Source organism: Carettochelys insculpta, chromosome 13, assembly GCF_033958435.1.
Source record: "Carettochelys insculpta isolate YL-2023 chromosome 13, ASM3395843v1, whole genome shotgun sequence".
Taxonomy (NCBI): Eukaryota; Metazoa; Chordata; order Testudines; family Carettochelyidae; genus Carettochelys; species Carettochelys insculpta.
This window is the reverse complement of record NC_134149.1, coordinates 44,443,269-44,462,426: the sequence shown is the minus strand read 5'-3', so window position 1 is coordinate 44,462,426 and position 19,158 is coordinate 44,443,269. Positions and strand designations below refer to the sequence as shown.

Here is a 19,158-nt window from a genome sequence, read left to right as displayed (position 1 = left end):
TCTCGGCTCTGGCCAGCCCCGTTCTGTCCTTTCCCCCTCTCCTCTCCCCCTCTCCAGCTCCCCTGTGAGCTGGCCCTCTCCCGTTCCCTCTGGTTTTCTGCCTCCCTGCTCAACCTCCTCCTCTGCGGCATGTCTGTCTGAGAGGTCCCTGTCGCTTTCCCACCCCGGGGCCTGGAGCCCATGTGTGCCCCTTGCCTGTTGCAGACGAGACTGTGGAGATCTCCCTGGATGTGTACGTCAGCAAGGACTCGGTGACCCTGCTGAACTCGGGGGAGGATGGAATCGAGGACATCCTTGTCCTCCACCTGGACCGGGGCAAGGATTACTTCCTCACCGTCAGCGGGAGCTACCTTCCCAGCTGCTTTGGTACCTCTCTGGAGGCTCTGTGCCGCATGAGGCGCCCGATCCGCGAAGTTCCCGTCACCAAACTCGTGGATCTGGTAAGGAGCAGTGGTGCTGGCGGGTAGGCTCCTGGGGTTCGCACTGTGGCTTCTTACCCTCTCCTGCCTGCTTTCAAGGGCTGCCCTCCCCGCCCTCGAGTAATGGTCCTGGCTTGCCCCTGGGTCCCCTCCGCACCCTGCTTTAATCACGCTCTGCTAAGGATCCGTGCTTCCAACCCCTCCCTCGCTTGGTGCCATCACGGGAGGAAGAGCTAACCCAGACCCTCATGGTCCTGCTGGGCCTTGCATGGTGCCAAACTACTTCGTAGGCTTAGGCAAGCCTTTATTGCCGGGAGAGCCGAGTACGGTCAGCTCAGGGCATGGCGTGAGAGGAGCCTGGCTTTTCCTGACACTGCCTCCGAGCGGGTCTGTGGTGGCTGTTAGTGAGGCTGTCCGAGGATGCCAGAGGCTGGCCCTGCTCTGGGTGCACACGGAAAGACCGATCCTTTCTGAACGCTGCCAGGGACTTACCTGAAATAACCGTTGGGCTCTTCCAAAGGCAAAATCAGTTCCCCATATTTATTCCATCTCTTGCCCTGGAGTTAAGGAGCAAGCTCAGAGGTAGCGACAGGCTCTAGCGAGAGCCCCCCGGCCTGTCTGATGGCCGCAAGCCAAAGGGGTGCGTTCTGTTCGGCGTGTGAGGAGCGTGGGCTTTGAATTCCTTTTCTAGATGAGAGACTGAGCAGCAGCAGCAGAAAGTGGTGGTGAAATAAGATCTGTTATTGCTCCGTTCTTGATGGATTTAGACAGTGACATTGCATAGTTGGCTGCATCAGAAGCTTTGCTCAGATTAGGGCCAGCTTGACTTGGCCTGTGACCTGTGAAAGGAACCAGACAGGCTGGTTGAAGGACGGGTCTGGAAACTGGACTTGTGTGGAACAGTGAGTGCAGCTGGAGACTAGTTTGTGCCTGAGTCTCTGCAGTTCTGGCCGTGATTGCAGGGCCAGGGGATACTGGTTTATGTGGTGTGAGAACCAGCACTGATCCTGCTGTCTGCTGGGATGATGGGCCGGGCCCCCCAAGTGGCCTGCTGGAGGCTTTGCATCTACCCAAGATAATGGAGTTCATGCAGCAAACCTGAACAAACAAGAAGCCGGTAGTTGGACTGCCCAGAGAACGGGGCCAGGCCGGCAGGGCCAGTGTCGTGGTGGGCCAGGCAGCGATGTGACCGCAGTGTGGCTGTCGGGTGTTGCCAGTGCCTGGGGTTAAGTTGCCTGCCTCTCCTTCCGATCCCCTTGCTCTGTAGAAGAGGAGCCCACTCTGCCTAGCGTTTGGGGGTTCTGGAGCCCAGGCCGCCTTGGGCTCTGCTGTCTGCACACGTCCTGCGGAGAGCAGGGTGGGGAAGGCACTCCCCAGGTAGAGCCCCGCTGGCTCCCCCTTCTCTCTGCAGCACCGTAGCCAGTGCCTCACTGGGCTGTCTTGCAGTGGTAGTGATAAACCTGGCCACCTGCTCTTTGAGAGGGGCATTGCCACGGTCCAGGTCCACCCTGGGCCTTCTGTTTCTCCATCACACTCCTCCAGTGGCTGTTGGGTACGTCGTCCTGTACTTCCTCTGAACGTCGCACTGGGCACCGCTGAACATCTACTGCCTCCGTTCTGGCTGAGGGTCCCGGGGAGGTACGGGAGAGCCTCACTCAGCGTAAGAGGCGTCAGCCTGTGGTACCGTTTGGTTGATGCTGACTTCCTCCCTTCCACCATGCGTTTGGCTGCCCGAGCTGTGCACAGTCACTGCTGGCCACTGTAACTCACCCGCTGCCACACCTGCAGCCAGGCAAACCCACAGGAGAGACGGGGCCCGTGGGATTGGTTGTGCAGGGACACTTGATGCTGATTGTGAAGGCGTGGGGCCTGCTTCCAGGAGGTGCCTGTTCCCGCCTCAGGCCTTGGGTGTTTGTAGAGCGCTGAGCCCCTGGGGGAGTGCCTGGCGATCCTTACCAGCATCCCGCTCACTGGGATCTAAACCCTCATAGTGGCAGTGCTGTCAGCAGAACATGTGAGAAGGAGCTGCCAGGCGGCGCTGGTGGGATGGCGGCTGCCAGCTCTGGTTCTTCTCTGCTTAATCCTAAATCAGGTTCTCTCTGTTAATGATGCCTCTCTCTCTCTCTCTCTCTCTCTCTCTCTCTCCCCGCTGTGCTCCCAGGGAGAGGACAGTTTCCTAGAGAAGGTAATGCAAGCCTGTGGTGCGGGGCTTTCTCGGTGGTTTTGGTTGGCCCTCACTGTAAAAACTTTTCCCACTTTCTGCTGGCAAGGCAGCCTGCATCCTGGAGAGGGCAGGGGCAGACGGCTGCAGAGGCAGGGTTGACTCCGGACTGGCCCAACCTGCAGGCGTTGCTGCAAGCCTACAACAAATAGGTCCACTCAGTAGTGCCGTATTAGCCGTGACAAAACAAAACAGCATCAACTAGCACTTTAAAGAATAACAAAATGATTTATTCGGTGATGAGTTTTCGTGGGTCAGAAAGAAGCAGGGCTTCTTCAGATCTATCACCTATTCCAGTTCAGACCCAGATATATAGTACAGTACTCTGCATGCGTGCACGTGCTGCAAATTGATTTCACCAAAGGAGTAACAAACATGAATCCTGAAGCCCTGTAACAGCCTCACCTGGGAGTCGCAGCCAGTCTGCTGGGTCCTCTGGTCTCACACCATCCCGGCAAACATTGCCGCCTCGCTGGGGCCACTTCACACCACAGGTCTCTCACTATTCAAGTTACACCCAGTCCTAAAGGACCAGTTACCTACCCGGGGTGGTTTGCACCCAGGGTTCTACACCAAAGTCAGGGAGGACTTTTGGATTTGGAAAAGGAGTTGTTTGCTTACCCGGTAAACCTCGTGTGCACACAAGTGCATTAAGTCAGGTGTCAGAAGGTCAGAGCAGACTTTAACCCAAGCTCAGCTGCTGGGGCTGCTCTGTAAATCTCAGACATTCAAGTAGCAAAGGAGGAACGTGGTCTCCCTAGCAGGCGTTTGTATTTCCTTCCCCCAGCGTTCAGGCTGTGGTGGGACAGGACTGGGGCTTGTCCCCTCCTCACAGCTGTGGGGAGACAATCAGCAAAGCTTTTATTCCAGTAGTTCTGGTAGGTAGGAGCCAATGCCTTGTGGTGAATGAGAGTCTCACACTGGGCAGAGCCTGTCCCCTGCCTGGGGGAGTCAGAGTGTGAGCAAAGGTCTGAAGTCTCCTTGTACCGCGGGCTGCAGCACTTCGACGTGGGAGCAATACCAGGCCAGGCCCTGGGAGCGCTCCTTCTGTTGTAACTGGACTGCCTTCAGCTCTGCGCTTGTCCGTGCTCAGCCTGGCCATGTAATCCTGGAGCCCTGATCCGCACAGGAAACGAGCTCACGCTTAACTGTGTCACCGTGCCCCCCTCCCAAGCGACGCACTGCAACTGCGCTACCGCCGGCATAGACAGTGCTCGGTTACCAGGGGACGCCCCCCGCATTGCCCTGAGGAGGTGGTGTGCCTGTGCCTACAGGGAACCACCCGACAGCACTGGTGGTAGAGGCCCTGCAGTGGTTCTGGTGCAGGTGGCGTGGTTGGGAGCAGCCTGCGGTGCAGGTGCAGCCCGGGGGCAGGGCGTCTCAGCTCCAGCCTGCGCTTTACAGGGGACAGGTTGCCTGCCATTGGAGCAGGCTCCCTGTGTGACTGCTGCTCTGGGCCTGCATGTGGAGGGCCAAGCCCCTCCCAGCACAGTAACGCTAGCAGGCCCACACAGCCCAGCCGCTGCAAAGGGGTGTCCTGCGTCTGAGGGGACCCTCCAGCTGGACAGGGGCAGTTGCCAGGCAAGTCCGCTTGGCAGCGGGGTTGCCGGAGAGGGCTGGCAGGGGTGTGCTGCACAGCAGTGCTTGGGGTCAGCACTGCGTGTTGCAAGCAGCACGTCTCCAGCATGTTCTGAAACGGGGAGCCTGGGTGCGGCCCGTCACACTAGCAAAGTGAATGACCGGGCTAAACCTCCAGTCCCAGGAGGGTTGCCGGGAGGGAACGAGCCAGCAAGGAGTGAAGTCCATGTGTGGGAGAGGAGGGGAGGGAGCACGCTCGCCCAACCACAGGAGCATGCAAGGGCTGTGAGCGCACAGACGGCTCTCTAGCAGTGGGCACAAGCCTGGGGCGGCCAGGCAGTCTCATTACCAGCGCTGGAGCATCCAGCCTGCAGGGAGAGGGTGTTCTGGTCCGGGTGCTCAGGGTGCCAGCCTGTTAGGGCGAAGAGAAGAGCGGCAGGGACTGGATTAAAAGGAGGTGTTCGCTGGGACACACAGCTCCAAGTTGGGGAGCTGGAGCCATCTCCTGATGCTGATGCAGGGGGCCCCTACTGCAGCTCTGGGGTGTAACTAAGGGGATGAGATTGGTGTTGGACAATGAGCAGGTTCTCTGGTGCTAAGATGGATAGCCTGACAGAGCCTTGGAGATGCACAGGGAGTCCTGTCACCATGTCAACAATACAGCCAGACTGCTGAGGCCCAGCAAATCCCTGCCCAGAAACCAGTAGCCCCCTCAGGTGGCTGGGCCCCGTTTCTTCAGGGCAGGAGAGGGGAGTGCTTGCCGTGGCATGGCCGTGTGGGTCCCAGGGGGCGAGAGAGACGAGGTGGTGGAGGTAATCCCTTTGACCGGGGCTTTCACGCTGCGCACAGCTGCTCGCGGGACCAGTAACCGCTTGGCTGCAGTTTGCCAGTTCCCTGTGGATGTGGGAATATGGGCAGCTCCCAGGGCAGTGGGTGACTAGCCCTCTGCAGAAGGGGGCTGGCTGCAGGAGGAAGACAGTGGCCTCCCAGCACGTGCCCAGCCCAGAGCACTGTGGGTCTCGGGCCGGAAGTTAGATTTAGCACCTGTCTCTGGCGGCGTGGGAGGGCTCTTGTGGGTACAAAGGGGAAGTTCAGCCATTTTCACATCCTGCACCATCTCCGGGCGTGCTGGGGCACCTGCCACATCTGCCCAGGGCTTGCCGCACTAGCTGGCGGGGAGGAGAATGCTCGAGCCAGGCATGGGTGTGCTTGGTGGAGCTGGCTCCTCAGCTGGGGCCAGGCTGTGCTGTCTTGGGGCCACCAAAGCAGCCTCGGGGCTGTGCGTAGGCCACACACTGCCCCTGCTGGGCGGGGCAGGGGCTGACTGTGCCAGCAGTGGAGGACCTGCCAGAGCAGCACAGACCTGTGCCTGTCATGGGTGGGGTTTGTGACCTGCCGGGGGCTCTGGCTGGAAGTGTTGCTCTGGAGCCTTTGGTGCCCTGACGGGGGTGGAATTGGCTTCTCTGAAGGGTTGTTTTCCTGCCTAGCCCAGGAGCCTTTGGTGGTCTCACTCGCAGTGGGTCAGGGGTGCTGTGCAAGCTGGCTTGTCTGGGGGGGCTGGGAGGGTGGATGTGGGGGGGGTCTAGGGGCTAAGTCTGCTGTAGAGGGGCTGAGGCTGGGGCTGTCTGACCCTGGCTCTGCTCTGTCCCACCAGGAGAAGTCCCTGCTGCAGATGGGCCCCTTGGACAGCGAGGATGGCAGCGAGAGACCCCTGCAGGTGCCCAAGGAGATCTGGCTGCTGGTGGACCACCTGTTCAAGAACGCCTGCTACCAGGTGAACGGAGTGGAGAGCTCCTGGGGTGGGGAGCCAGGCAGAGACCCCAGCTTGGCAACTCAGTAGCCCGCTGACCACCCAAGCTGGGTGTTGGCAAGGCTGAGCCTGGCTGGGCAGTTGGACTGGAGCTCGGCTGAGCGCTGTCCTCCTCTGGTGCTGTCTGCGCGGCAGCTCCTGCCGGGGGCCCCTGACTGCACTGTCCTTGGCAGGAGGACCTGTTCCAGACGCCGGGCATGCAGGAGGAGCTGCAGCAGATCATCGACTGCCTGGACACCAGTATACCGGAGACAATCCGTATCCTTCCTGGTGCCCGGCTCACCATGGAGACCTGACACCCTCTGCAGTCTCTGCATTTCACTCCTCTGCAGGGAGCTGCTCCCGTGGGTCATCCCAGCAGACAGAATGCAGGCAGGGATGGCTGGGGGTGCACAGCAGGGAAGGGATGGGGGTGGGGGTGGCGATGAGGGTATGCTCAGGAGTCTCAGGGACAGGCCGTGCACCGTGGGGGCTTTGGAGAGGCTGGGGTGCGTGTGGCGGGGGTCTCAGACAGGTTGGGGGTGCACACGTGGGGGTGTCAGAGGCTGGGGGTGCGTGCGGGGGGGGTCTCCGAGGGGCCGGGGGTGCGTGCAGGGGGGGACTCGGAGGGGCCGGGGGTGCGTGCGGCGGGGGTCTCGGGCTCACTCAGCAGGGCCAGAGAGGTGTGGGGTGGACGCTGCAGGGGCGTTGTGAGGGAGAGGCCAGTGGTGGGGGCGGCTGGAGGTGTCTGCTCCTTGACTGGCCGTGGCCCAGCGGGCAGCAACCACTCGGTGGCAGAGGCACTCCTCATCTTCCTGGAGGCTCTGCCTGAGCCGGTCATTTGTTACGAGCTGTATCAGCGATGCCTGGACTGTTCCCACGACAGCCGGCTGTGTCGACAGGTGCGTGCCCCCTCCCATTTGCAGGACCTTGGGCTCTCCTGCTGGGATCAACAGCCCTGGCCTTCGGTGCTGGAGCCGGCTGGGGAAGCTGGTCCAAGAGGTGTTGGTCTGGCGGCTGCAGGTATGTGTGCCTGAGGCAGGCCCAAGCCTGGAGGTCTCCTCGCTGGAGTCCAGCTGGCAGGTGGGGCTGGGTGTCCCGGAGCTGCAGCGGGCCGGGGGGCACACGGGGGCTGCACAGGCAGATGGGGCTGTGCCAGGCTGAGCCAGCGGGGAAGGAGGAGTGTGCCGCTGGGGGGAGCTCACCTTTCCCTCTTGCAGGTGATTTCTCACCTGCCCCGGTGTCACCGCAACGTGTTCCGCTACCTGATGGGGTTCCTGCGGGAGCTGCTGAAGTACTCGGAGGACAACAACGTCAGTGCCAATATGATCGGTAAGAGCCTGGCCTGCCCCGCTGCCTGCGCCCTCCTGGCACGGCCTTGCCTGTGTCTGACGCAGGGTTCTGCCTCTCTGCAGCCACCCTGTTCAGCAGCCTCCTCCTGCGGCCTCCGCCCAACCTGGTGTCCAAACAGACCCCGCAGGACCGCCAGCGTGCCATCAGCTTCCTGCTCGGCTTCCTGCTGGCGGGGGACGAGGAGTGAGTGCCCGCCCGCCCACGGTGCTGACGCGTGGCTCGGTGGGGGCCAGGCCTGCCCCGGAGCATCTCGGCTCACTGCGGGTCACATTTATCACCAGAACGGAGGTGGCCTCCCATCCTTCCCACTGCTGTACCTACACTGCAGAGGACCTGTACGCTCATCACACTGCCATCCAAGCCAGAGCCTGCCACGGGATGGGGACCATGTGGGAGCCTAGCTCTCTGCGGCCCAGGCTGGTTCATTCCCAGCATCTCTTGCCTGTCGGTGGAGTTATTTAAGAGAAGGGCAGGGGGGCCTGGCTGGACTCTGCCTGTGTGTGTGTATCGTGTGCACACTGTCATCTGTGTCGTGCCAGCTGCACAAAGCGGTTTCCCTTGTCCTGGGTCAGCAGCAGCAGCACGGAAGGGGTTAATCAGTCCTATGGCCTCCCCTCCGCCCTGCCTGCCTCCCCCTTACCCCCAGCAGGGCAGCCTCACTGCACTTGGCCTGGTGGCGGCGTGCCGGCGATTGCTGACGTGGGAGGTGCCTGCATGGCTGGGTTAGGGGGACGATCTCGTCTGGGGAGCACTCACTCTGCTGGGGTAGCTCAGGGGGCTGCAGACTCAGGTCAGAAGCGCTGCACCCAGTGGCTGTGGCCGTCGCTGCAGTCCCTTAGCACCTGCCCTGTGGTCTGCCACCGAGGGGGGATCCCCCTGCCTGCACCCTTGCACCAGCCCTTGGCTTTCTGCTGCACCCAACACCCCCCGCCCCCTCCAAGCGGACCTGCTCCCCTCCCTGCTGGTGCTCCCGGAAGCAGAGCCCTAAGCCCTGCCTGGCTTGTGGGGCTCCCCCATCATTCTACACCGCTGTTCCCTGGTGCTCCCCTCAGGGCCCCTCTGCTCCCCTGGACAGGGGGAAGTGCTGCACCCAGCTGGGCACCTCCTGCCTGCGTGTGCGGCTGGGGGTGCACCGGGGCCCCAGCCCAGCTGGGGAGCGCCCGCAGTGGGAGCTGCGGGGTGAGAAAGGGGCCTCGGGGCCCGGGCAGGGGGTGGGTGTGGATCAGCTGCAGGCCCTGGGGTTCAGCTGCTCGGGTCAGTGTCGGGAGGACTCCCCCCCACACACATGGTGGGAGAAGGGAAGCCCCATGACCCTCAGGGAAGGGCTCCACGCCCTCCTGTGGGGCTCTCCTGGCCCTTCCCGTGCTGCTCCGTTGCCCGGGCTCCTGGCTCTGGGGCTGTTTCTTTTTTAGTACGTAATTTATTGGAAACCTGTTCATTCCCAATAAAGCTCCCTTGTGCAATGAGCACAGCAGTGCGTGCGGCCCTAGCCCGCCTGCCCCTGCGCCGCCCAGCAGGGTGGGAAGTGCTCCAGTTTCAGCTGCCGCGGCGCTGAGCTCACTGCTGCTGCCTGTCGAACGTGCCAGCCCGGGCACCTCCGCCGTGCCAGGGCCTGGCTCCAGGGGGAGTGCGGGAGGCCGATCTGGACTGCAGTGCTCCCCAGGCTGGCTGTGGCGATGGGCCTGCCCTTGGCGTGCTGTTGGGTGGAGCCAGGCAAGGCCTCAGCCCTGACTCCCCCTCTGAGGTAAGAACCCGGCTGGGGGAGCGGCGGAGGCGGCCGCGTGCGGTCCCTGGCAGCCTGGTGCTGGCAGGGTTGGGCCAGCTCTGCAGCACGCCCTGGTCTAGTCCTCTCGCTCCAGGCCGCTGCCGCGAGAGAGCCCCAAAGGAGGGGCCTTGGAACTGGGCTGGAGCGGCTGTCTGCCTTGCTCGCTCCTCCCCCTGGGCGTAGGTCCCAGTGAGGCCAGCCTGCGCAGAGCCCGAGGGGCGCCCGGCTCCCTGCAAGGAGGGCAGAGCGTGTGGGCGGCATTGTGGCTGCCCGCGCCAAGGTGTGACTGTCTGCGTAGGGCACCTACCTGCCCAGGCCAGGGGAAGTAACTACCTTGTTCTCCTCTCCCCGGGGAGTCACCCTGCAAAGGCCACGCCATGTGCTGTGGGGCTGGATGGTTGTGACCCACACCCACTTGCTGGCTGCCAGTGTGCTCTTTGTCTGGGAGCAGCCCGTGGCAAGTGGTCGCAGGCCTCTGCCAGGGCTGGGCCCTTGGCACTGCCTCGTGGGCCTGGGCTTTCCCTGCAGTGCCATGGTGGGAGCCTGACCCAGGCCAGGTTGGGCAGACCTCCCAGCTGCCCGCCTCCCCATAAGGGCTCCAGAGGCTGTGTGCAGCTGAGCCTGTGGTCCTGGTTTGGGGTCATTACACAGCAGCAGCAAACGCCTTCCCCCCAGGGCACGGCACCGAGCTGTACCCGACCATGCCAGGTCCCTGCAAGCACCACCACCCGAGGGCTCCCCACCAGCGTTCCCTCCCATGTTTCCCATTCGTGTGCAGATGTGCACCGCCCTAGAACCAAACCCTGGCAGCCGGTGCTCTGCTAACCAGCTGGGCAGCATTTCCATCTCTCCCGAGCGTCCGCATGCACCCAGCTCCAGGGAGTGCTGCTGCCAACTCCCAAAAGGGATTCAGCCCCAGCCCTACCTGCTGGGAGAAGCTTCACTGTGGCCCTGCCAGCTGGGGGTTTCCTGCTTACAGCGAATGCAGCCTCAAAGCCCTAGAGCAGAGCTTCCTCTGGGCAGTGCCATGGCCTCCTGCCTGGGCCACTTCCTTTCTCCTCTGGGGTCTGCCGCCACAGAAGTGCCAGGGACGGGGTGAGGTCTGCAGGGGCCAGAAGAGGGCTCAGGCACACCCCACCCATGGGGAGCCCGTGTCCTAAAGCCGCACTGCTGGAAGCCCAGCCCAGGGGCCTGCAGAGGCTACAGGCAGCCAAGGGATCCTGGTGTGGGGCAGCTCCAGGGGCTGTCCCAGCTTCGTTCCAAGGGTTTGACTGCTGGAGCCCTGGGAGCCAGCTGTGGGCCGGTGTCTGCCCCTGCCACCGTGCAGGAGTCTCTCCTGGCATCGGGGACCTGCAGGGGTGGGGAGCTTGTGTGGACAGGAGCACCAGTGCCATCCTGGCACCCGCAGGTGTGGGGGCAGCGGGGCACAGAGAGCCGGTGGGTCTGCTTGTCACCTGCGAGAGATGAGAGGTTGCTGTGCCTGCCCTGGATGGGTGGGTGCCAGGGAGGAGCTGGGCCCTATCCCCGCTCAGCTGCTTCTCCTGTCCCCAGCCCAGGCCTTTTCCCCATCCCACCGCTTCCTGCCAAGGCCCCGCCTGCTGCACACGCAGGGGCAGGGACCGGGACCGGGAACCCCCCACCCACGACAAGTCAGTGCCGGTGCAACCGGGTCTGGGCCTGTCTGGGCTGCAGCTGGAGGTGGGCTCCCCGCCTGTTCGTGCTGTGTGGACTAGCAGCCTGGGCACAGCGGCTACCCCCGGGGGCCTCCAACCTGCTCGTAGTGGGCCTGGCTCTCCAGTATTTCTGCCGGCTGTCATTTGGGAAGTGCCCAGCCAGGGCCGAGGCCAGGCCACGTTGCCGGGGGCCACTGGCAAGGGGTGTGTGTGTGGGGGGGGGTGCTTCTCTCAACCTGCCCGGCCTGCTGTGCAGAGAGCCGCCCCGGGGTCGCCGCCCGTGGGTTTATTCTCCTGCAGAAAGCTGCGCCCATGTCAGCCCTACCCCAGCCCCTCCCGCCCCGCCTTGCACGGGGGAACCTCCCTTCCCTGCCAGGCTCTCTGGGCTGGCGCTGCAGTTAGCGGCACGGTGCCCATCGGCTCACACCTGGCAGGCCAGTCACTGGGGTGGCAGCCAGGCGATGGCTGATTTGCATGGGGTGCCCATCCCGGGAGTCCCCCCTCTGCTGAGCCCCAGCCAGGTGGGGCACCCTGGGGAGCTGCTGCTGGTCCGAGGCTCTCCCCAGCTGTGGGCGGGCACAGGCCTGGGCACTGCTGTAACCTGGCTTGTTCCCCTTCCCCTCCTCTCCCAGCTCGCAGGTCGGACCCCGCCCCGGGGGCCGCAGGTGCACGCAGGGCCGGGGCGGGGCAGCGGGTAGGACGTGGCTGCAGGAGCAATCCCCCAGCCGGCCAGCAGGTGGCACAAGAGCACTGCGGTCCCTCCCCCAGGCCCAGGTAAGGGAGGGGGCTGAGTGCCCGGGCCCTGCGCCCCTGCTGCTGCCCCAGGGCAGTGCACCGCCCATGGCCTGGGCCTCGGCACCCGTACGCAGCGTCCAGGCTGCGGCCCCTGCTGTGCTCTCAGCCCTGGGGGAAGAATACAACAGCCCCAGTCGCTCCCAGCTGGCACCAGTGCCCGGCTCCAGCACTACACCAGGCCTGTGCCAGGCAGCTGAAGAAGGTGCAGAGCCTGGTAACGGGCCTCGGAGGCCCTGGCCAGAGGGGAGGGTTGGGGTCACCTGCCCTGGTCTCCCCTGGCTGGAGAACCGACCTCACGTGCAGCAAGGGCCCTGTCTGCTCTTGCACGGTGGCACTGGCGTTGGGAGTGGCCCAGCTGCCCGTGGCTGCGTGCGCTGGGCAGGGGCTGGCTCCGGACACTGTGCATACAGCACCCAGCGCAGCGGGGGCCCAGATGGACAATCCAGCCCCTGACCCTCTGTGCGGAGCTGGGAGAGCTGCCAGCAAAGCAGCCCTGACCCAGCAGCTCCTCGGGGCTCACCAAAGCCAGACAGAGCTGGCTGCAAGTCCTGCACCTGCTGTGGCATGGGAGAAGTCAGGGAAAGCCCCAGGCAGCCTTGTTCACTGCCGCTGGGGGCCCTGCTGGCGCAGGGTTACAGCCCGTGCCTGCGGAGCTGCTCCTGGGCCTGGGCCAGGACAGCACAGGCAGGAGGCAGGGTGAGATGGGCTCCATCTCCTCCTCCCTGGAGTCTCCGACAGCCCAGGCCACCGGGCTGTGCCTGCCGCCATGGGGTGTGAGCCTGGGCAGATGCTGTCTGGGGCTGTGGCAAGAGCCTGTGCCCTAGCAGGCAGCCGCTGGGGCAGCTGCACAAGCCAGCCCTTCCCAGCCCTTTGCATTGCACATGGAGCCCAGGGGAGCATCAGCCCAGGCGCTGCCCACACACCATTGCTGCAGCCAGCTGTGGCCACGCAGGGGCCTGTCCTGCCGCCGCCCACAAGCAGCTTAGCGGCCAGCTCCACTTGTTGGGTGAGACCGGCTGGACTGGGGCTGAGGGTGACAGCCCCAGCGAATGGGGGCTCCCAGTGGCACACAGCTGGGCCGAGGCCTGTGCCGGTGTGAGAAGCCTGGCACAGGGGCTGCAAGCAGCTTGCCAGCCTGCGGTTCACCTCCTCGGGACGGCCGGTGCAAGGCCAGCGGGTTGGCCCCACCCTTGGCTGCTCCCGGGCAAACGTCCACGTGGACAAGGCCTCGGTGACAAGGATGAGCCTGAGTCAGGGCAGCACCCAGCTGGAATCACCCCCTTAGCTCCCTGCCCCAACTGCAGTCCCCTGCCCCAGCCAGGACCCCTCCCTCCACCTACACACTGCCTCCTGCCCACGCAGGACCCACACCTCACAGCCAACTGACCATGCCAGGACTTCCCCACAGCCCTCTGCCCCAGCTGGGACCCCCCCATCTCAGCCAGGGCCCATGGTGAGGGCCACGCCCCAGTGCAGGCTGTGGAGCACCCAAGATAGTAGCTGCCCAGTGGCCTGGTGTAAGGCCAGGGGTAGGGGCTCCTTGCCCTGCCCCATTTGGCTCAGCTCGGCTCCCCAGTGCCCCTGTGTCGGCGGGAGAGCAGCTGGGGCGGCAGCAGGGAAAGCCCAGCACCTTCATCCTGCTGCAGGAAGCCTTAGGCAGCGTCGGCTCCAGCTGCTTCCTGACACCTCCTGGCAGGGCTCCTGCAGAGCCACTCCTGGCCCCCCGTGGCAGTGGGGCGCTCTGCCAGCTGCCCGGTGCCCTTTGTTCTGCAGGCCGGCCGCATCCCTGGGGCCAGGGGAGGAAATGCCAGGGTGATGCGCGGCCACACCAAGGGAGCAGGCAGCTGGCAGCGGGGGCCCAGCTCCTGTGTGGGCTCAGGACCAGAAAATCCAACCGAGGCTGCACGGCCTCAGACCAGCCCGGCACGGCGCTGGGCTGGCTCTGGCCTGGTACCAAGCAGGAGGGCAGTGCTGGTGGCTGCCCGGGGCTGAGCTGTGGGCAGCCTGGGGATTCTGGCATCTGAGTGGGCTGCTGCTGGTCCCAAGAGGGGGGCTGTGTGCCAGCTTCTCAGGGTGCTGGGACCAGCTCCCTCTGACAGCATCCGCCTGTATTGCGCTAAGCCATACACACTTCACAGCAGCCAGGCTGGGGTCTCTAACTACGCAGCTGTCCCCCCGAGGGCACAGTCTGCCGGGGGCACTTTGCTTTCAACGCTGCTAACCCATCTGGCTTGCAGCCCTCCCCGCCCCGGGAGAGCTGGGGCCTAGGCCAGGCCATGTGGCTGCAGAGCACTTGACTGGTAAACCAGCATTGCCCCTGGGCTCCTGGCAAGCTGCCCGCAGCATGATGGCGCCAGGGCACGTGCCACCACAGGAGCCCTCAGGCTCTGCCCCCCCAGCCTGGCCCTGGAGCAGGTGGAGGAACGAGACTGAGAATTGGAAGTAGGTTCCCTGATCAGGCAGGGAAGAAGCCCGCCCGGGCGTGGGCTGGCTCTGGCTGCTGCCGGCCATGGGGCCAGATCGTGAGTGTGCGAGCGACGTGAGCTCATGGGGAGGTGTGTGCACACGTGCATGCTCACAAGTGGGGCGTGTGCATGCACACGCATGGCTGGTGGTTGGGTGTGTAGTCATGTGGCTGCTCCCAGGGGGCCGGTGTGCATGTCAGTGTGTGGTCAAGCGACACATGCTTGTCCAGGGGGGTGTGCGCAGGCTCGTAGGGTCTGTGGGTGTGGGAGCACAAGGCGTGCAAGCTGGCAGCACTGAGCACAGCCTGCACCCGGAGCCAGTCCCTGTGGCAATCCCCGTTTGCTCGGCCAGCCTCAGAGCCATGTGCCATCCCAGCCGGCCACCCCCGGCCCTGCATGGAGCTGTGCCAGCACTGCATGGTGCTGCCAGGGCCCATCCAGCCAGCCATTCAGCCTGGTGCTCAGGGGCTTCCACTGAGGCTGCCCTCCCTGCAGCTGGGCCTGGCTCCACTCGGGCCCCAGCCCCTGCCATGTACCATGCCTGGTCCCAGCATCGCTCCGGCTGGGTCACCCGCCCTGCTGGCCTCCCCCCAGCCCAGCTGCCAGCCTCCTTCTCTGGGTCCTGCTGACACTGTCTCTCCCCTTGGGCAGTGACTTGCTGAGCTCTTGCGGTCAGGGCACCTGCCCAGCCACCCACTCAGTGCCCATAGAGCTCCACTCTCCAGCCCTCTGCCCCTTTCCCAGCCCATTAGCTCCTGGGCACAGCCGTCACCCTCTGGCAACTCCTCGGGCCTCCTTGGCGTCCCACCGTCCTCTCTGGGGCTTGTTGCTACCCAGCCCGAACGCAGCTGCTGGGTCTCCCGGCTGCTCACCGCTCTGGCCCGGTGCTGCGGGGGTCCATCTGTGCTGGGTTCCTCCCCTTCCTTCTCCAGGGCTCTGTCCCCCTCCGGCGTGTGCCAGCTCCTGGCCCGGCTCTCGCAGGCCAAGTACCCCCCTGGCCCTGCACAGGCCTGAGTCCACCCACAGGCCTCTGCCAATGATGGGGTGCCACGGCCTGGCGCCAGCCCCCTGCCTGGGCAGTGCCCTGCCACGCTCCTACTGGGGAGGTATATGCCCTGTCTTGGGGCGCTGGCTCCCAGCCCCGCTCCCCCGGCCGTGGGACGCGGCTCCAGGCCCGGCAGACAGGAAGCCACTGGCCGGGTGTGGGGAGAGCTGAGCTGAGCTGAGCTGCTTTGGAGCAGCCCTCGGCGGGGCCCTGCCAGGAGGAGCCGCCCCACCTGCTTGGCCTTGGAGGCAGAGGGGAGCGGTGCTGGCCGGCTGCCAGGCCAGGAAAGGCTGGAGATTCCAGCGCTCCCTGCTGGCCTCCCGCTCCAGGAGCCTCTTCCGCCCACGGCAGCTGGACGGTCCCAGCACCGGCCCCCCAGAGCCAGCAGGCGCCGCGCGGCCCGGGTCAGAGTCCGGGTGTTGGGCACGGCCCTGGGCGGGCAGCGTCCGGGGCCGGGGCACCTACCGGGCTGCCCCCGGGAGCCCAGCCCGCGCGAGGCGGGGGACGTAGCTGCCCGCTGGGCTGCCCGGCCACACTCAGCGCCCCGAGGGGGTGGGGCGCCCGGGACAGGGGCGCTACTGCTGTCCGGCAGCGCCGGACGGAGCCGAGTCGGGCCGGGGGTCCTGTCCCTCCCCAGAGCCAGCTGGGCTGCGCAGCCTGGGGTCCGCCCTGGAGCGCGGGGGGAGCAGGGAGCAGGGCCTGCCGGCGGCAGACGGGGGGTTCCCCAGGGGGCTGCCTGGGGCGGGTGGGGGGTGTGAGGGTCCCAGCGCAAACTGAGGGGCACAGGGGGGTGGGGGGGAGCCCCGAGAGGCAGCAGGAGCCGGGGGGTGAAGGGGAAGGTGCTGGGGCGTGAGTGGGCGCCCTGGGGAAGGCCTGCGAGCCTGCGAGCCTGACTCCCCGACGGCCGGTTCTCCAATACCCGGACACTGCTCCCTGACCCCCCCATGTCCGGCCCCTGACAGCCCTGCACCGCACCCCACTGCCCCACGGCCGCCTCCAACAGCCCTGCACCGCACCCCGCTGCCCCACGGCCGCCTCCAACAGCCCTGCACCACACCCCACTGCCCCACGGCCGCCTCCAACAGCCCTGCACCGCACGCCACTGCCCCAAGGCTGCCCTCCAACAGCCCTGCACCGCACCCCGCTGCCCCACGGCCGCCGCCCAACAGCCCTGCACCGCACCCCACTGCCCCACGGCCGCCTCCAACAGCCCTGCACCGCACCCCGCTGCCCCACGGCCGCCCCCCAACAGCCCTGCACCGCACCCCGCTGCCCCACGGCCGCCCCCCAACAGCCCTGCACCGCACGCCACTGCCCCAAGGCTGCCCTCCAACAGCCCTGCACCGCACCCCGCTGCCCCACGGCTGCCGCCCAACAGCCCTGCACCGCACCCCACTGCCCCACGGCCGCCTCCAACAGCCCTGCACCGCACCCCGCTGCCCCACGGCCGCCCCCCAACAGCCCTGCACCGCACCCCGCTGCCCCACGGCCGCCCCCCAACAGCCCTGCACCGCACCCCGGTGCCCCAAGACCGCCTCCAACAGCCCTGCACCGCACCCCGCTGCCCCAAGGCCGCCTCCAACAGCCCTGCACCGCACCCCACTGCCCCACGGCCGCCTCCAACAGCCCTGCACCGCACCCCGCTGCCCCACGGCCGCCTCCAACAGCCCTGCACCGCACGCCACTGCCCCAAGGCTGCCCTCCAACAGCCCTGCACCGCACCCCACTGCCCCACGGCCGCCTCCAACAGCCCTGCACCGCACCCCACTGCCCCACGGCCGCCTCCAACAGCCCTGCACCGCACCCCGCTGCCCCAAGGCCGCCTCCAACAGCCCTGCACCGCACCCCGCTGCCCCACGGCCGCCCCCAACAGCCCTGCACCGCACCCCGCTGCCCCACGGCCGCCCTCCAACAGCCCTGCACCGCACCCCGCTGCCCCACGGCCGCCCTCCAACAGCCCTGCACCGCACCCCGCTGCCCCACGGCTGCCCTCCAACAGCCCTGCACCGCACCCCGCTGCCCCACGGCTGCCCCCCAACAGCCCTGCACCGCACCGCGCTGCCCCACGGCCGCCCCCCAACAGCCCTGCACCACACCCCGCTGCCCCACGGCCGCCCCCAACAGCCCTGCACCGCACCCCACTGCCCCACGGCCGGCCTCCAACAGCCCTGCAGGAGTCAGGGCCTCCAGGCAGTGCCGGGCTGGTTCCGCCGAAGGGACCGGTGCTCAGCACCCAGCTGGCCGCCGGGCCGGGCCCTTAGTGCAGCTGCTGGGGCGACGCAGGGCGTGGGGCTGCTTTGGCCTGACCATGTCAATGCCCCTTGCTGGCTGGCTCCGATTTCTGCTCCCCCCGCCCCCTGCACGCCCAGCTGTCGCTCCCAGGGCTGGGCCCCAGCGCGGCGTGCCCCGGGCTGGCGGGGGCTGCCGCCGCTGGCCCCCTCGAACGGGCACTCGCACATTGGCTGCGGTGGGGGGCTGGCTCAGGAGCCCGCCTGGGCAGGCGCTGGGGGGCGGGCTCTGACCCCCAGCAGCCAGGCCGACAGCAGAGCCAACACGTGCAAACGCCAGGGCCAGACCCCTCTCTCTAAGCCCCGGCCACGCTGCCGGGCGGGGCCCTGCTCCCCAGCGGTCCCTTGGCAGCCCCCGGCAGTGCCGGGGGCAGCGCTGGGCTCCGGGCCAGCTGAGCGGGTCGCCCTCCAGCAGCAGCTGCCCCCAGGGGTTAGGGCTCAGTTGCAGGGAGGGGGCTGGTGAGCTCGCCTGGCGGGGCGGAGGAGCTGGCAGAGCCCAGGTGCGGGGCCAGAGCCCTGCTGTGGCTGCCGGGGCCCCCGCGCGCTGCCCCAGGGCGATGCTGGCTGGGTTTGTAACACTGCGGGGGGTGTACGGGCCGGGCCTCCTCCCGGGCTTGCCGCCACCCCGCGTTATGGAGCAGGAGGCCCCCCAGGCCAGGGCTGAGCTGCGCCTGCGCCTGCGCCTGCCCCTGCCCCTGCCCCGCCGCCGGAGTGCGCCCGGGGCTCAGGTGTGTGCGCCGGGCGGGAGCGGCCTCCCTTTGAACAGGCTGAGGAGAGAGGCCCGGGCCGCCTGCCGGGCACAGCCCTGAGGGGCGCTTGAGAGCATTCTTGGCATTGCAGCGATGCAGCCGCGCCCCCGGCCCCGGGGGAGGTGCCCGGTCCGGCTTCCTTCCCTGGCGGCTTTGGGGTAGCAAAACTCAGCTGGCGGGGCCCCTGCCCAGGGCCAGACAAACCTGCAGAGCCCGACTGCAAAGGGCCAGGGGCTCTAGGGCGGGTTGCCAGCCCTGGAGAGGGTGGGGAGGACCAGCTCTTGCCCACCCACGTGGGCCTGGGGCGGTGGTTTTCAACCGGTGTGCCACGGCACTCTGGTGTGCCATGAGCATGTCCGAATGTGCCGTGAGATTTCCTCAGCTTCCCTTGACCAGCCACGGGGTGGCTCTTTGTAGAGCCGCTGTGAGGGGAAATGCCGACCCCGCAGGAGCCTGTTCCCGCTGGCAGGGAGCTGAAATGCTGCTTCCCGCTGGCAGGGAGCCTGCTCCCGCCTCCTGCTGTGGTAGGGGGAACAAAGCCTGCCGGAGCCCGGGTGCCGTTTAAATGCCGCATCCCGGCTCCAATGGGCTGGCGGGAAGGGGAGCCTGCGGTCCCGGCCGGCCTCCCCACCCCGCGCGCGACCAAACGTGTCCGCGGTCACGCAATTATGCCACAGCCCCTTTGCTCCTGGCTCAGCTGGTGCGCGCTGCTGCGTTGGACACCGAGCCCGCGTGAGGCCTTTGCAGGTTCACCAGCAGGCGAGGCGGCTGAAAGACGTGGCCGTGCCGTGGATTGCGTGGCAGCTTGGGGACCGGTGGGTTAAGACGGGCCGCCCTAGAAGAGCCTGGTCCCGTCGGGGCTCGGGCTCTGCCCCCCTGGAGAGTCAGAGCTGCTGGTAACCAAGACACCCCCGGGGGTCGAGATCGCAGTTCCCCCCACGCACGCGTGACTGTAAACACGCCCTCAGCCCCAGCGCTGCGGGCAGAAGCCAGCAGCCAGGCTGGCCACTCGCGAAGC

General features: G+C 66.4%; 1 protein-coding gene across 2 annotated transcripts in view; it reads left to right on the top strand.

The window, feature by feature from the left end:
- Positions 1-8,827, top strand: part of OCRL (OCRL inositol polyphosphate-5-phosphatase) — a 29,222-nt gene extending 20,395 nt beyond the window's left edge. Inside the window, exons 18-24 of one of the 2 annotated variants that reach the window (XM_075007848.1) lie at positions 205-440; positions 2,581-2,604; positions 5,873-5,992; positions 6,202-6,286; positions 6,782-6,909; positions 7,228-7,339; positions 7,423-8,827. In XM_075007848.1, coding sequence (XP_074863949.1) covers positions 205-440; positions 2,581-2,604; positions 5,873-5,992; positions 6,202-6,286; positions 6,782-6,909; positions 7,228-7,339; positions 7,423-7,547 — 830 coding nt within the window. In that variant the 3' untranslated portion in view covers positions 7,548-8,827. The remainder of the gene's footprint in view (positions 1-204; positions 441-2,580; positions 2,605-5,872; positions 5,993-6,201; positions 6,287-6,781; positions 6,910-7,227; positions 7,340-7,422) is intronic. The other variant, XM_075007849.1, reaches the window with a different exon arrangement.
- The last annotated feature ends 10,331 nt before the right edge of the window (positions 8,828-19,158 follow it).